The 17567-nt window shown below is 38.9% G+C and overlaps 1 protein-coding gene across 22 annotated transcripts in view; it reads left to right on the top strand.

Moving 5' to 3' along the window:
- The first annotated feature begins 1869 nt into the window (after positions 1-1869).
- ank2 (ankyrin 2) overlaps positions 1870-17567 on the top strand; it is a 148423-nt gene continuing 132725 nt past the window's right edge. For 10 of the 22 annotated variants that reach the window (XM_023345555.1, XM_023345549.1, XM_023345563.1 and 7 more), the window contains exon 1: positions 1870-2170. In XM_023345555.1, coding sequence (XP_023201323.1) covers positions 2018-2170 — 153 coding nt within the window. In that variant the 5' untranslated portion in view covers positions 1870-2017. The remainder of the gene's footprint in view (positions 2171-17567) is intronic. The other 12 variants (XM_023345568.1, XM_023345567.1, XM_023345566.1 and 9 more) reach the window with 6 other exon arrangements.

Below are 17567 nucleotides of genomic sequence, written 5' to 3'. Positions count from 1 at the left end.
GTAGTTGAATTTCCAGATGAAGGTGAAGACGGCAGGCAGCATACAGACAGTTTATGTCTTGGCAGTGGGGAACTCTGGGTTCTGGTCACAGAGCGGTCATCCCAAACCAGTCTATTTGGACTATCCAGGTCAGATTTCCAGACCTTTATGGGGATTTATTCCAAGGAGAATATAGCTGCAGTGTTGTGTGCTTTTAAAATTTGTAATTCTTTCTTTCTGAATATAAATATTTCACTTGTTCCAAACATTTCCAATACATCTGTTGTAAATACTTATCAACAAAGGGTTTAAAAAATTATTTTTTCCCAATTGCTAATTTTTGAGAACAAAAGCACAGTTTTACCACACACATTACTGAAGATCCTGTTGGAATAATAAACAGTAACTTGATGAAAATCTCTGGTCTATATCAGTCATATACAATGTCAAGGAATCTCACTGAGCCATGGATTAATATCTTAAAAATGTTTTACTTTGGAAATATGTTAAATAAGTCAAATCTTGTTGCAAAGTACTCCTGCAGAAATAAATAGGTGAACATTTTGAGTTATGATGACAGATGATTCCTTTATGTCCCTCTGTGTTTGCTGCAATGTCGGACCAGTTGGTATGAGAGGTCAGACCTCTCATACCGTTTGAAGCGTATGAGAGGGCTATTTGTCGTCTGAGGAAAGATGGTGTGCTCTGAGTTCTGAAATTTTTCAGAAATGTATGGAAATTAATGGCTGATAGCGTGAGCATATCCTGTCGCATGACCTCGCTCTGAAGCACCTTGACAGAAAACTGTAAGCCCTAGATAAATTTCGAAAACATTTTATGGGAGCAGGCATGCGTTCCCATGTCATGACCGACTTTGATACCAATAGGGCTATATTTGTGGGCTTGAGGGTGAGTGAAAAAATATTTTGGGGTCAAAAATGTACTCTGTCTCTCATTCTAGCGGAGCGGCAGTTACACTCTAATTTTACGAAAAATCTAAACTTTGGTGTGCTTGGAGACAAGTTGTGGACAAACCGTAATTCGTATCGACGACAGTGGCAGTGACTAACTTTAGCTTTAATAACATTAAACTACATAATTTTTAAAGTTTAATCAGTAATAACAATTATTTATAACGAATTTATGTCAGATCATGATTTCTTGGTTAATGTCAAGTTGTCATAACAAAGACATTTTGAATTAAAAGTGTCATGATTTACCAAATGACACTTTATGACAACAATCATAAATATTCATAAAGAATCCTTCATGTTCATGACAGGTGTTATGTCATGTTTATGACAGTGTCATGGCAGTCTTATTCACAACCTGTCAAATAAAGTGTTACTGAAAGGAGTTACATAAATATTCAATTTTACTTTTGGAAATACTTCTTTAAATTGAATTGAGGAATCCTAGATGGAATTCAAAGTTGTTCTTTAATTTGCTTTTTTTATGTGATATACCAGTAAACATACACACAACTTCATGTTGCATAGTTTGTTTCAAAGTCTTAGTAAAGGCGATATAGGTGACAGCTAAAAATATGGTGACATCTGAAATTAAAGAGACCAGAATGCGAAATTTCATACCTATATATTATACAGTATTGTAGCATTTGGGTCTCATACTGTTGCAGGTATACACTATCTGTGGTGCCACCTCCCCCTGGGTTGGCTGGCTACTATGTGGACCACATTCTCTCTCTTCTCTCTGCATACACAGTTTGGCCTGTGGGTGTAAAAATAGCCAGTCACATAGTTGGTGGGGAATGGGGGAGGGGAAAGTAGAGGTTGTTAGTCAATGGTCAGAGTAGGAATCAGCATCGAGGAAAAGCTTGCACTGCTGGCTGTACAGTGTCATTTGACTTGATTCCAGTAAAGTGGTACATCATTGAGAGGCAAGTTGAGTTCTGCTCAGACTGAGGGGTTTACCCCCTGGATGGCAACTTTTAAGGGAGAGGCAGGGAAAAAGTGATAATCCAAATGATCAAATGCACTCTCATAGATTCTTCTACTTTTGGTTGGGAAAGATCTGAATGTCGTACACCATGGGCAACGCAGCCATGTGTAAGGTGTGTGGTACAGACAAGGGCCTAAGAACTGCTGGGAACCAGTCCAACCTGGACAAGAACACTTTGCCAGAATGCTACTGCCCTGAACATTTTCCTGTGCAGCCTTCACTAATGCTGGTAAGAACTTGCATTAACAGGTGCAGCACAGAGAAATGCATGTTTGGAGTATTTTAGGAGATTTGTGCAGACAACATTTCAACTGTTTTTTTTTCTGCTTTGAACCCTTAGAAGTTACTGTCGGCTCTTCTTTGTAAATGTTAATGCTATTTTTACTTTGCCTGCTTGCAATCTGTCATTTCTCATAAAAGCCCTGTGGTCTTAAGCCCTTTGGTGAAAACGCTAATAATAACATCTAGAATATCTACAGTACGCTCATCTATTGTCTTATGCTCATCAAACCTCACAGACAGAGAAGCAGTTATTAAAGCCATTGCCAGGAAGTGGAGGAAGTGTTTGTTCCAGCATTGGTGTGTAAAAGTGTGTATGGGTTGGGGTGGGTAGTTCCATCTCACTTTGAAAGCCAAAGTGAAATTCTACAGCAGCATGCGGACTCCAACTGCTGCTGTTTGTTGACTGTTGATGCTATGGAGCTTCAACTCTCTCAATATTTACAAATGCACCAAACACGATTCATAAATGGACAGAACAACATTTCTACTTGTATTTTTGATGCAAACACAAAAAAATTTGATTTACAAGCTGCTTCTGGCCTGTGGGCTTCACTGCATTTGTGTGATGCATTTGTGCCATGTGATGCATCATGATGTGTAGAGGTCTACTGAGAGGAAAGCCTGCTCCCCACAGTCCTCTGTGCAGCCTTATCCACCCTCTGCAGAGCCGGCCTCTCAGCAGCAGTGCAGCTGCTGTGCTACAAGTGATGCAGGTGCAGAGAATGCTCTCCACCACACAGCGACAGAAGCTCCACAGGACTGAGTTCCCAAGTCCAGCTCTCCGCAGCTTCCTGAGGAAGTAGAGATGCTGGTGGGCCTTCCTGACCAAATGTGAGGTGTTGGTACTCCAGGTGAGGTCACTGGATATATGCACACCCAGGTACCTGTAGCTGGAGACCAACTCCAATGTACAGGGGCTGAAGAGGAGCCTTGTTCCTTCTGAAATCCACCACCATCTCCCTGGTCTTCTTCACTTTGATGCAGAGATTATTTTCTCCGCACTACTTCACCAGGTGTTTTACAGGAAGAAGCTCCACTGCTGATGCCATCTCATCGGTGAGCCACACAGCCCTCATCCACCTGGAGAGCAGGAACTCCTACACCCGTCTGCTCTTCCTGGATTTCTCCTCAAACTTCAACACCATCATCCCACAGACCCTGGTGCAGAAGCTCTCCTCTCTTGGACTGAGTTCCACACTGGGGAACTGGATTCTGGACTTCCTGACCAACAGACCTCAGACTGTCAGGATCCACAACACCATCTCCTCCTCCATCACCCTCAGCACTGGCTCACCGCAGGGCTGCGTGCTGAGCCTTCTCCTCTTCACCCTGTGGACATATGACTGCTTGGCAAGACACTCCAGCTGTCATTTAGCTGTCAACTTTACACTAGACTTAATGCAGTCGGAGAAGTATCCTGTCAAAGATTTGAAGGTGGTTGCCTTGAAAATGTAACTTAACTCAACAAGAAAACTCTTTTGGTTTTAACTCAGAAATTAAAGCTCATAAAGTTGACTTAACAAGAGAGAAGTTGTCTAAAAAAATTTTAAAAGTATATTAAGCTTGAATTATGAGTTTTAAGTTGGTGCTGCAATTTAAATCAAAGAATTATTTCATATACAGGAAAAAACTTCATTCACCCGCTAACTTCATCTGAGTAACTTCATCTAGCTATACTCATCATAGCATATATATATGACATATGAATTATATGTATATGTGTGTGTGTATGTATATATAGATCCATTCAAAAGCTTGAAAAAAGACAACCGCACTGCTGACTTCTCCACTGCTCAGTGCAACTCCCCACAATCCTTTGCTGCGTCACTATTACTGTCACATGATCAAATAAATGCCACATAACCAATCTTCTCCCTTCTCCCTCCAGAAACGGCAACAAGACCCAAATAAGTATTGGTTGTAAATATCGATTCAGTTTATATATCAAACCAATACTGACATGTTTAAAATGGCTATCAGCCCACAACAATGATAGTGGCAATATATCATGCATCCCTAGTAATTTACACCGTAAGATTGTTATTAAGAACAGTCGGTAGAGTTCATTTAAATTGGCTGTTTATAGGAAGGAACTTGTTATGAAATAGACTTTACAAAATGTCAATAGCTTAAGCAGTTGGAGCTTTTAGTCAGTATATTCTCCAGCTTGACTCCAGTGCCAGTTTGCTGTTTCTTGATTTGAACAGCTGAAAGATTGGGAAGAAGTCAACCTTATTTATTTTTTCTGTTCACTTTGTGGAGTTCACCAGCACTTGTGGCAGTGATACAGCCGCATGGTATGATACTGCCGCCACCATCTTCGACAGATGCTTAATTTTTCTTAGGTTTGATAGATTGACTTTGAATACCCTAAGCATTTGTTTTGAATCTTGGTGATTCTATTGTCTTTTCATATTAGTGGGATAGTTTGTGACACACCTAAATAACTTACAACTGAATCTTCTGTAACATGGAAATGTGAAAATTGAGTGATTGTTGTTTACTAGTAATGTAGATTTTAAAGTCGCCATGAAGATCACAATTTGAAATTCAAAGTTCATCATGTTCAGGCCCAACTGTTCTTTTGGAGTCATGTGATACCTGCAGACAAACTGTTGTGTTAATTGAATTGCTGTCTTAATCTCAATTTATGGAACTACAATCACTGGCTAATGTGCACTACACAAAGGAGCTTTTAATATCATAAATGAAGACAAGTGCTAACAAGAGACACTGTTATTCTGTCCAGATCCCTCTGATCTTGTTTTTATGCAACTGTCTTTGTGAGCTAAAGCCTGAAATAGTTTTGGTTTAAATCAGGGCTGTCCAAACTTGGTCCTGGAGGGCCGGCATCCTGCATGTTTTACTTCTCTCCCTGGTTTAATGCACCTGGATCAAATGATGGCTCATTAGAGCCCTAAGAAGAACACTGACATGCTGAAAAGGTTGTTGGTACCACCAGGGACAGAACTAGAACATGCAGGATGCTGCCCTCCAGGACCAACTTTGGGCACCCCTGGTTTAAATGATCAGGCCAATTAAAGATAAACTTGGATATTCAAGCTTTAACTTTACTGCTAACTCATATGTCGATTTATTTAATAATTTAGCTGTAACAAGTTTGTTGCATTGATAATGTTGCTTCTTTTTTTATATGTTGTTTTTGATTAAAGTTCAACTAATTACAGCCCCTGCTATTAATGCAATCAAGTCATTCTATGGAGTCCCACCACAATTTTTTATGTACATATTTAGATGTAAAAATATGTAATAATCGGTTTGATGTCACATCTTTCCATAGAGGCTGGAAGAGAGCTCTGGCCTTCCATGTTTTCTGTGCTTACTCTGCAGGCTTCTCTGACAGACAGAAAAGCCAGTTGTCATGGTTACCGCTTTAGAAGGCAATGCTTGTCTCTGTGTTAAGTGGGTGGGGGTAAGATGCTCCCAGGCTGAATAGTGATCTCTGAGAGTGGAAGTGCTGGTGACGACTAAGGCGGTGGCTTTGCATTATTGATGCATTCCAGAGAAACAGACAGTGACTTTGTAAATGAATGTTTGATGGAAAATGTTCATGCTCAAGCTTAAGAACAGAGATTTGTTATACTTGCCAGATTTAATTAAGCCAGAAGGTAAAACGTCCAGACACAAGACCAAACCTAAGCAGGAACAAAGAAAGGACATGTTGGAGAAGTTGTGAAGGATGCTGGGGTGCGATTGTTTTCCATGTACCTCATTGTAAATGCCTTTACAGTGTTTGTATTGTCATTCAGCCCAGACTTGATCTTCAGGACAACCTGACCAAACACATCGACATTTCATCTAGAGAGGCAAATTAAGCCCCATTTCATCTATGACTTAGGAAACATTTTCTGTAGGATTCAGTTTATCTCCATTTATCTGCATTACCATATAGTTTTTATTTAAAGACATTGCTTGAGGGTTCTCTTGGTCTAAGTGTCACTATAGCAACCAGTCGGTTACACAAGGATGATTAAAACAAGGTTTCATAAACCATGACTCTGCTGCTATGAAGAGGAAGTATGTATTCAGCCAGGCTAAGCTGTTTTACAGTCATTCTATGGAAATAATGTAACTATGTGACTATTTTTTCTCGATACTAAAATGATTTTTATTTAATATGCTTTTTTCTGGTGAAGAAGAAGATGAGCATTTTAGAAAATAAAATATATTTTTGCACCTGTATTTTAGAAATGCTAGTTGAAATTATATTTTAATGCATTTACTGAATACTGCAGTTAACTGCATAATTTAAAAAGTTTGATGGAGATGCATGTTTACCATACAGTTGAACATGCATCTCAAACAAAACCTGTAAAGTTTATATGGACATTTTTGAGTTTCTGTTCAAAGGATGACACTAAGCAATGAGTCACTTGAATTTGAAGATCAGTATCCTATTATACTGTTGTGTTTTAGTAGCTATGTTTCTATCAAGAAGTTATCTATCAATCAATCAATCAAATTTTATTTGCATAGCACGTTTCAGCAGCAAGGCATTTCAAAGTGCTTTACATCATAACAAACACAAAAACACAAAGTCATGCAACATAGAATCAACATGACATTTAGTCAAGTGTCGTCATTAAATTCGGAATTGTTTATGTTTCAAAAGCAACTCTAAACAGGAAAGTTTTTAGTCGAGATTTAAAGGACCATCTACTGGCCAGACCACATACTTAGGCATACAATTTTCCCCCAAGCTGCCAGAGATGTTTCACTTTATTTTTACCCCACTATTGGAAACAATAAAAGATTACTTAAAACAGTGGATGACAATACCTCTCTCAATTATAGAACCCAGTAACACCATTAAGAAGATGATACTACCTAAGCTCAACTACTTAGTCACCATGATCCAGACCCAATCAGTAGCATTTTTCACCACTCTGGACAAATAAAAACGTAGAATAAAACTAACAATGTTGCATCAAATAAAACTCCAAGGTGGCCTAGAAGCACTAAATTTTCACCATTACTACTTAGCTAACCAATTACAATACCTCATCAAATAGATGCACTCAACCCATCACTTCCATCCCTTTTCTGGATAGAACTGCATAGACATATTAATAAAAGACCTACCATTCATTAGCAACACAATTAGACATCACAACTGTTTCAAAAATCCAGCAATTGCCAAAAATCTGACAGCTTGGTAGAAAAGCAATAAAATAACAAACTCTATATTCTCACCCACAACTAGAGTAATCCAGATTTCACTGCAAATAAATGATCCTGTCTAGAACTACATGGAAGAAAAAAGGCATTACATACCTCCACCACATTCCTGATAAGCATAACTTCTTAACATTTCAACTAGGGGTGCACCGATTGCAGTTTCTGGCCAATCGCTGATTACCAATCTTTCAAAAAGCCTAACTTACCGATTCCTATTTTGGCCGATACCCGTTTTTTGTCTGAGATGTTGCTCAATATATCAAGAATGTTGCTGAATTGGCAACAATGGGGTACCTATTGTTAACTGTAAATGTGCAGACATGACCTGGTTGGCTGGTTTGTCAGTAAAACTTCTCTCACGGGAGAAAAGAAAAACACAGTGGTTGATTTTTAGACCTTTGCTGAGGTTGGTAACATTGGTAGATAAGATCAGCTTCGCATGTAAAAATCGGCCGATCTCCCAAAATTAAGGGAATGGGTGCACCCCTAATTTCAACAGCTTATTGCTAAATACAACATTGACAAGAAACAGTTTCTTCAATATATTCCATTAAGACAATAAAAAAAATCAAAAATAACATCAATAACTTTCACCTAGGACAATCATTCCTACTCGATATCATCAACAAAATCACAAAGTCTCCAAAAACACTCTCAAAACTATAAAAACTAATATTGTCAACAAACAATGCACTTCAAATTTTGATCACTAAATGGGAAAAAAGATCTTACCATCCATACAGATAATCAATTTTGGAATAATTTTCAGCATGTCCAACAACACCAACATACTGTTGAAACAATATAAAATAATCCATAGAACACATTTCACACAGCACATGGTGCACATCATGGGACTTAGAGAATCAGACATTTGCACACACTGTACACTTAATACGACTGATGACCACCTCCACACATTCTGGCTCTGTCCACTAATCCAAAATGTCTGGAAAGAAACAATCACCAAACTGTCTCAAATCTCTGGCCACAACATCCCGCTATCCCCTTCCGTCTGCTTACTTGGTGATCTAGATCAGTGGTCCCCAACCTTTTTATCACCGCGGACCAGTCAAGGTTTGGCAATTTTACTGCGACCCGGGGGGACGGCTAGGGAGGAGGTCACATGACACAATTTTAAATTGTTTTGCCCCGATTTTCCACAAATGAAAATCTTAGAACGTTCCGAGTTCTAAGATTGTCACTTGTGATAATCGTACGATTATCCTGTCTGTGTAGTGTGTTACCTAGAACATCGGGACCGCTCCGATCTAAAATCCGGCATATTCAACATTGTCTTTGCCCGACTATCGCAGCATGTGGGGTTTTTCCTGACTGGGAGCCAGAATGCATCCTGTTGAATGTGACAGGTAGCAAATCAGAAAGCGCGGTGATGTAAAAACGGAGGGGAATCCGTTTTTTTAATGGGAATGGCAACTGAGAGTCTGGTTTAGTGCATAGTGCAGCCATTTTTTATCCAACGTTTTTTCTTTTTATTACATCTTTTATCGCTTAAAATAAGTCCACAAACTATCACTACTGCTTCTACATCATCGGACATGTTTGTTACTCTAAATTCATGTACGGTATGTTGGGGGGTTTTACTGGATCTTCTTCTGGAATCTGGATGTTTGTGAGCAAAATCGGAACCAATGGAACCTGTTGGACATTTATCAGCTATGTGGTCACAGAAGTTTGGAAAATTGGCCAACAATCCTTAAATTGTGCCGTGTGAACCAGACCTAAAACTCACAAGCTCTCCTCTCTTCTTGACCACTGCCCTAACGCTCTCTGACTCTGGTCGCTATGGTATTGTTTACATATCCCTTCAAAATAAGATACAGATACTCCACAAAAACGAATATTTTACTTTCGTAAAAATTTTAACTGACGATAATGACTAATGGGAGCCCTGAGCTTGTTTCTCTGCAAAGAGACGGTTCCATCTGGGAGTGATGAGAGACAACAACACCTGAGGCGTTGCTTATGCACAGGGTGCCTGGTCTCTACAAGCAGTTTGAAGGCTTCATTGCCTCATTAACGAGCCGGTCACCATATCATGCAGAGCTTGGAATGTGGGAATCAACTACCGGGATAAATCCATTCTCCTGTCTCTTCTCTGAACCTTTTTCCCTTCGCAAAGAAACTTTCCAAAGACATCTGATCTGTTTCTTACTCATTTTGCTGCTTGTGGCTCAATGTTGGCGCGCAAGATGTAACCGAGAGAATCCGGTTAAAGGATTTTCAAAATGAAAGATCCTCCAGACTCAAATAATTGGGGGTTAGGGTTGGGGACCACTGATCTAGATGAACTGAACATCAACTTCAAACAGACACCAATTGACTATGTTCTGTGTTTTGTTTTTGTTTTAAATGTATCCATTTTAATGAATAAGTTCTTGTTTGTGTTTTTGTGTTTGCTTTATTTTTTCCTCTTTTTGGCTATTTGATTTCTATTGCTGTAACTTGTTGTATTCTTTGGTTAATTATTTTGTAGATCAGTACCCCTTTTTGCTTTTTGTCACTCTATGATGTACATACACTAGCTGGTGAATAAAAAAAATAAACTTATTGAGCACTTTACAATGTGCTCAAAAATACATAGCTAATGATTAAGACAGATAACCTATCCTACAGAAATTATGTTCTATGGATTTAATACCGCAGCAATCATTAGATCTCCAATAAAACTTGATTTTTACTATAGATTCTTTCCATTTGCAAAGCATGTGGGATGAATGTCACACTTCTAATTTTACCTCAGATAGAAGGCAATGCAACAAAAGATGAAAGTGGCACTCAAATATTGCAGTAACAACATTACTTAATATAAGTCAGCTGATCCTTGAATAAATAAAGAAAAGAGGCAGCAGCATACGTAAAAAATTCGTATCCAGACACAATAGCACACCCAGGTCTATATTGAGTTCCAACAATCAATCAATCAATCAATTTTATTTATAAAGCACCCTTCATACTACAAGCAGCTCAAAGTGCTGTACAGATCAATTACCCACCCCAACATGGAAAAACACACAACTGCATGGAAATTCACAGACTAAGCAGAAATGTTTGAATTCAGGAAATACAGTTAAAAAGATGGGTCTTGAACTGCTCCTAAAGATAGCAACATTTTCTGCAGCCCTCAGGTTCTCTGCCAGGCTGTTCCACAAAACTGGGGCCATAATACTGGGTAGAAGTCTCACCATCAGTGTGAGTTCATTTAAACCAGGCTCACATTGGATGTGACACAGATCCTTCAAAGACACAAAAGGACTTGACTTTGCAGAACATGATACTTATTTTATCACAGTTAGACCCACCTAACATACACTTAAAAACACTAACACAACTGTAACACATTTGAATGAAAGTCCACCTGCTGCCTTGAAAATGCAATTTAAGTCAACAAAAAATTGTATTGGTTTTGATTTACAAACTAACATTCATGAAGTTGATTTAACAATAAGAGATAAATTGTCTAAACACTGTTTTTTAAGTTCATTAATCTTGAATTGTGAGTTTTAACTTAATCCTGCAAGTTTGACCAAATAATTATTCCACAAAGTCTTCCCTCACAAATAAGAGCACTCTCTTCTGTGTTATTTTCAGTCATGTTATGAAATTAAAATGACTACTTATTTTACTTTACAACAGGAGTGCCCAAAGTCAGTTCTCGAGTGCTGGCATCCTGCATGTTTTACTTCTCTCCCTGGTTTAACACACCTGGATCAAATGGTGGCTCATTACAGGCCTAAAGAGAACATTGACTTGCTGAGGAGGTTGTTACCACAAGGGAGAGGATGAAACATGCAGGACCGACTTTAGGCACCACTGCTTTAGAATAATTTAAATTCTTGATTCAAGTTACATGAATGTGATTTCTGATCTGATAATGAATTTTATTGAACATCAATGAATTCTGCTCAAAAACATGTACGGTAGTATGAACAGAACATTATCCTCAAGCTTTGCTAACTGTCAGCTGCGTTAAAATAAACATTTGCCTTAAAAACACAGAAGAGTCAAATCAATGTAACATACTTCCATCTCACTCATGGCACAACACAAGTTGCAAAGCCATGCTGCTAAGCACTCTGGGAAATAGTTCCTGTCCCGTCCTTTTTCAGTTTTTTTAGAGCTAACCTAAAAACTGGTTTATTCAACTCTTGGAGGTTTGACAAAATTCATAAAGTTAACACAACTTATTATCTTTCACAAACTCACAGACTTAGGTTCACAAACTAAAACTCACTAAATGTAGTTGCCCTAAAGAGTAGAAGATAGTAGACGCAACAAAATGTGGCTCAAATGTTTTACAGTGCAGAAAAAGCAAGATAGATGAACAGTGTAGGTTTATAAACCTACACTACCCTCCTGAGACCCTGCATCCTCATATGAGGACATTACATTTTTGCTGTTCTGCACCATGATACTTAATTTGTAAGAATTTTGACCAATTGCCCTCATCTGGGGGCCCTGCCTGCATCACCTAGTGGTCTCATAATGAAATTACACTCATTTGGAAAAAAAACAACATGGCGGGGATGACAGCGAACGTCTTCTACGACAGCTCCCGACAGAAACATGGACAAGGTAAAAATCCTAATCAAATTTTATGATTGAAACTAGTTTATTTATGCACAATAATGTCTGTAGCTTCACGTGGCATGCTTATTTGATATATTTGAGTAATATTAGCAAGCTACAACGTCTGTAAACATGACGTACTTCTTTAAGGACATCAGGTCTACCTTCAGTGCAAAAACGTAAAATTTTTCCAAGAGCATTTGTGTTATTTCTAGTCAAAATGTCAAATTTCTAGTCAAAATAAGTCTTATTACACTTAAAATAAGACTCATCCTGTAAAAAGTAACTTGTTTTTAGACAATCACCACTTGTTTCAAGCGAACTTTCACTAAAAAATAAGTAGAATAATTTGCCAGTGGAGCAAGTTTTTATTTCCTATTACAAGGAAATAGATTGTGCATTTTTATCATTACATTATTGTTTGAGTTTGCTATGACACGTTCATAATGATGCTCATAAATAGGCCTGTCGCGATAAACGATAAATCGATTAATGTACGATAAATTAAAACTATCAACGTCATTTCAATTATCGGCATTATCGTCTCTTCCGGCCTTTTTCTCTTTCTGTTAATGACACTGAATGAAAAAAGGCTCAACTCCGGTGCTCTCCACTGACCCTCCCTTCCTCATTTCCTTAGTGTAAAGCCCAGCGGACACGACACAATCTTAGAGCTGTCGGCCGATTGTCGGCCGTTTTCAAAACCTGAGAGACCAAACATTAGCCGACAGAAATCCTAGCTATAACCGTTCGATCGGGTTCGGTCCTGCCGTGTGGTGTCCAACAATGGGCACAAAATAATGGCTACAAGTTCAGTGAACTAATTTTAAAACCAGGCATTAATCAATGCTTTACTACAATCTACCTGCAATGCATGTGGCTAGTGTCAGCGTAAATTCCTGACCGAATGAAAATCATTAGAACCTATTTACGTCACGTTAACGAAGAACAGCTGAAAAGTTACCGGGTTTATCAACTGCAGTAGCAATTTCGCTCTGTCTCCTCCTCTTGTCATTTCTATATTCTTTGCATGTTGAATAAACATTAATGTTGTTTCCACATATCATCTCCAATGTCCGCTGGACTTCGGGTTGCGCCGTGTCAGCTGTTTGGGATTCCCCTCCGTAATTTCCCCTCAGAAAGCACGGAGGAGAATCCGGGCTTTCTGATTGGCTACCTGTCACATTCAACAGGTGTAGTTAAAGCTCCCAGTCCGGGAAAAACCCCTGATTTAGATCGGAGCGGCAACGACAATCTACAGTAACACACCACACAATCTTAGAAAGACCAACGTTTTAAGATTGTTGTAAGAGGAGCAAAAATCATGTAGTGTGAATTATTGCATCAGGTAGTCGATGTGCCCATCTTCTCTATTTAAATCTAATTATTACTGAAGGGCAACATAATATACAGACTTCATAATCTGCACTCTTTTGGTTGAATGCAGTATTTATTTCCGCTTTGGCTTTATGTTGTTTAGTTTTTATCAAGTACATTTTTTGTTAATGGAGACTGAGAATCCATTTTGTTTTTGGTTGTTTTGTTTATTTTGTTTATCAGTTCCAGTGTTAAATATTCTTCTGAAAATAAAGTGTATCTTTCTTTGGCAGGAAATCGCATGCATTATTACGTCATTTACATTACATCAGTGTAAAAAGGTCTTCAAACAATATTATCGTTTATCGCAATAATTTTTTGAGACAATTAATCGCTCAGCAAAATTTGCTATCGTGACAGGCCTACTCATAAACGTTGCACTTTTCCATGCAAAGCCTTTCACAAAGGCAAGCAGGAATACTTGAATTAATGACTGAGTTCGCTATGACATGTTCATAATGAAGTTCATAAAGTTTGCACTTTTCCATGCAAAAGCTGCACACTTTTATCTGCACTTTTATGTTTGTTGACAGTATAAAATAAAGTTTTGTACTTTGTTAACCAATGGTGTCTTCATTATGAAAGTCTGGACAGAAAGCAGCGTAAATGTACATACTGTGAAACACAGATGTAAATAATAACATTGATTGAATGGTCTTATCATCACACAGATAGACCCAATGTCATCGTCTGAGGACATTGGGTTTTGAGATAACCACTTATTGTAGAAAGCTAAAATTTCATTTTTAGGCTAATTGGGTCCTTATGATCCCAAACGACAAGGAAAAAATGTATATGCAAAAACAGACCCATTGTCCTCATATGAGGGCATTGGTTTTGACATAGTTCAAGAGCACATAGAAAGCTAAAATTTAATTTCAACTAAAATTAGGTCATACTAATCCCAAATAGTAAGGAGACATAAAAAATGCACATCAAACAAAAGCCCGGGTCTCAGGAGGCTACAGATAAAATGACTAAGCACAACTGATGGTTATTGCCAGAGGGAGCTGATGCATATTAATTTTCTGCATAGGGATTTCGTAACTTCAAAAGTTTACTTTATAACAAAAAAACTATTAAAATTGTATGTTGCCTGAACTGGTCAGCAGTTAGCTGCCATGTCACCAGCACAAGCATAGCTGTGAAAAAGTCCATCTAAAATCACTCAGTCTCATTACCAGACTAATATAAAAAAGGTACTACACTTAGTGTCTTTATGTTAATCAAATTTACAGTTTCTGATACATTCCCATTCAATTTATGGCTGTGGCAGTAAAACCACATTTACATTAAAATCTCCTAACCTCAACAGTAGAATGCTGAGGGTGAGGGTAGAGGGATTTTAAACTATACACATTTATCTCCATATTTAACCATATCTAAAAGTTCTAATAGTATAGAAAACATTAAGGATCATATTTCCATGAGAAAGGAAAGACAAAAGTTTGTGAAGTATACAGAAGCACATGTAATATTAGTCCAGAGTTGCTGATCTTTTGTGATCCAGTGCAGTTTTCTGCAGCAAGCAAACAATAGCTGACTGTGGGTCAACTTGAAAAGTCAGATCACAGCTGTTAGTATGTGTGTGTGATGTAGACATCAGCGCTGCAGTGTCGGTACTGCATCCTCTTCTCTGATATCAGACTGCAGTATTGCGGACAGGCTAGGATAAAGAAGATGGCTACACGTTTCATACAATCCTTAACCTTTATCAGAGACAATGTTTGTGTTCAGATACCATTGGCAATGCAATGGTATCTGAACCATTGCATTGCCTGAAACAGCTCACCTATGTGAGCTGTTTCAGGACTTCTGTAGCTGACTCTGGGCTCTCTGCTCAAAGCAGCATGAATGTGGTAAAAATAAGCATCACACAGTGCTTTTCCACAGGAGGAGCAGAGTTCTGGGAGCTTTGAACAAGCTGTGCGTAAGCCAGGATTTAGCTTGGATGAAGACACAGAAAGGACAAAACTGCTGAATCATTCTGGACAGCTTCCAACTGTAGTTCACCCAGCATCCAAAAACAGACAGGAGACATGTCCTTCCCAGTTGGGGATGCACATACATTGATAGGACGATTTACTCATAGTGCATGTTGAAACAAGCATACAAATTGCTATACATGAACTGTACAGAAATACATTTAATGTACAATACATCAAATAAAGCCTCTAAAGCTGTCAAAACTTTTAAAAAAAACTTGTACTTAGTCAAACCATCACTCAATATTGTGATACATGTTAATGCCCTGTGAAATGTATTGTCTTGCTGTAATTAGACCCGAGCAGCAAAGCGCTGCGAAGGCCTATTGTTTCTTATTCTTATTCTTCCGTCAAATGAAGTGGCTTTTTGGGGGCTTTATCATATTCAAAAAGTCCCCAAAGTTGGCGGACAGGTCAAGACTGCAAAAAAATTACGTATTTTAAGGGCGAGGCAAAAATTGCAACAGAAACGGCTCAACAGCGCCACCTAGCAACTTTCAAAATAGACATTGTTTATTGACCTTAGTTTATTGTACAAACATGACATTTGGCACACTTGTACAACTCCCCAAGATGCACAGAAAAGTCTCTTGGGTCCAAGGTCTACATCAAACAGGAAGTTGGCCATTTTGGATGGAAGGTCCCATTTTAATTTTTTATTTATTTATTTTTTTTACCCCTCCAGGGGGTCTTTTGTGGGCTCTAGTGTCCCCTATACGACAGTAGGCTGACAGGAAACGGGGAAGGAGAGGGGGGAAGACATGCAGCAAATATCGTCGGGTCCGGGAGTCGAACCCGCGATGGCCGTTTCGAGGACTGAAGGCCTCCAAATACGGGTCGCGCTAACCGCTACACCACCACGGCACGCCTGGAAGGTACCATTTGGACCCCATTTTGGCCGTTTACAGCCCCCGCATTTGATCAAACTCCTCCTAGGGATTTTAATCGATCGCCTTCAAACTTGCGTTCATAAGGCATGTCTGATTCAAAGTTGTCAAAATGGTGAGTTTTTGTGCATGCTGAGGGGGTGTTGCCAGGAGTCAAAGTTCACCTACTCGCCATGAAACATGAAACTGTTGTATCTCCTACACAGAAGCTCACAGAGCCACCAAACTTTCAGTGATTGATCATCATATAGAACCCTACTATACCCAATGGTCAAATGATGAAATTACTTCAGCCACGCCCCCTGAGAACAGGAAGTGTCATGTTTTGCTGTGACCTGTCGCTATCTGACCCGTTTGACTTAATCAACATGAAACTGTATCCATAGACAGAAGACATGTTGGTGTGATGTGGATTCCAACCTTGACTGGTTTTGATAAAGCAGTTGGGCGTGGCGAAGTGACTGATAACTCCATTGCCATACGTTTGGCTCTGAATTCCACAGTTTTGAGCTGAGATGTTCCAAACTCACTGGGACGGATCCTTATCCACCCCCCAACAGGAATCCGTAAAGGTTGTTGATGGGCATGGCCTAATTTCCATAGAGTGCCCCCTAGAATATTTTTAAAAAATCAGCTCCGAGCCATGCTCTACCCAGAATTATGAATATTTTGCAATCAAACATGACTGCAAAACATTTCCTTTCAGATCAGAATGTAGTTTTTTTGTTTTGTTTGTGTTTGTTTTTTAGGTAACAGCAGCTGTTGAAATACTAGTACATCAACAACTTGGAATGTTGTATAAGTTAAATGTTTCTTACCAGTCATCTCAGAAACTGGAACTCATATTTGTATTCCACAGAATCATCACAGTGATTTATTCATTCTTGTACCAAAACCTACAAAAAAGTCTCTTGGAGCCATGGTCCAAACCCAACAGGAAGTCAGCCATTTTGGATCAAAGTTGCCATCATGTCCTTTTTATTGATGTCGTATCTGAACGAACTGGTCCTACGGCGTTTGACCTACAGACTTCAAAATTACTAAGCACACTCTTGAGGGATAGTAGGTCAAAAGTTATCGTACAATTTTTTGTACATCAAAGCATGTGGGTGTGGCCAAGTGTCAAACTTTGACTATTTGCCATAAAACATCAAGGTGCAATAATTTCCACAGGCAAGGTCAGAGCTGCATCAGACTTTCCATGTCTCATTATAGATCAGCCCTGATCCCATTCACACGGCCAATTATTGACATCACCTAAGCCCCGCCCCTTTGCAACAGGAAGTCACCTGTTTTTTTCTGCTGG

This window comes from Xiphophorus maculatus, chromosome 14 (genome assembly GCF_002775205.1).
Source record: "Xiphophorus maculatus strain JP 163 A chromosome 14, X_maculatus-5.0-male, whole genome shotgun sequence".
NCBI lineage: Eukaryota > Metazoa > Chordata > Actinopteri > Cyprinodontiformes > Poeciliidae > Xiphophorus > Xiphophorus maculatus.
The sequence above is the reverse complement of the archived record's forward strand: the minus strand, read 5'-3'. Positions and strand labels throughout refer to the sequence as shown.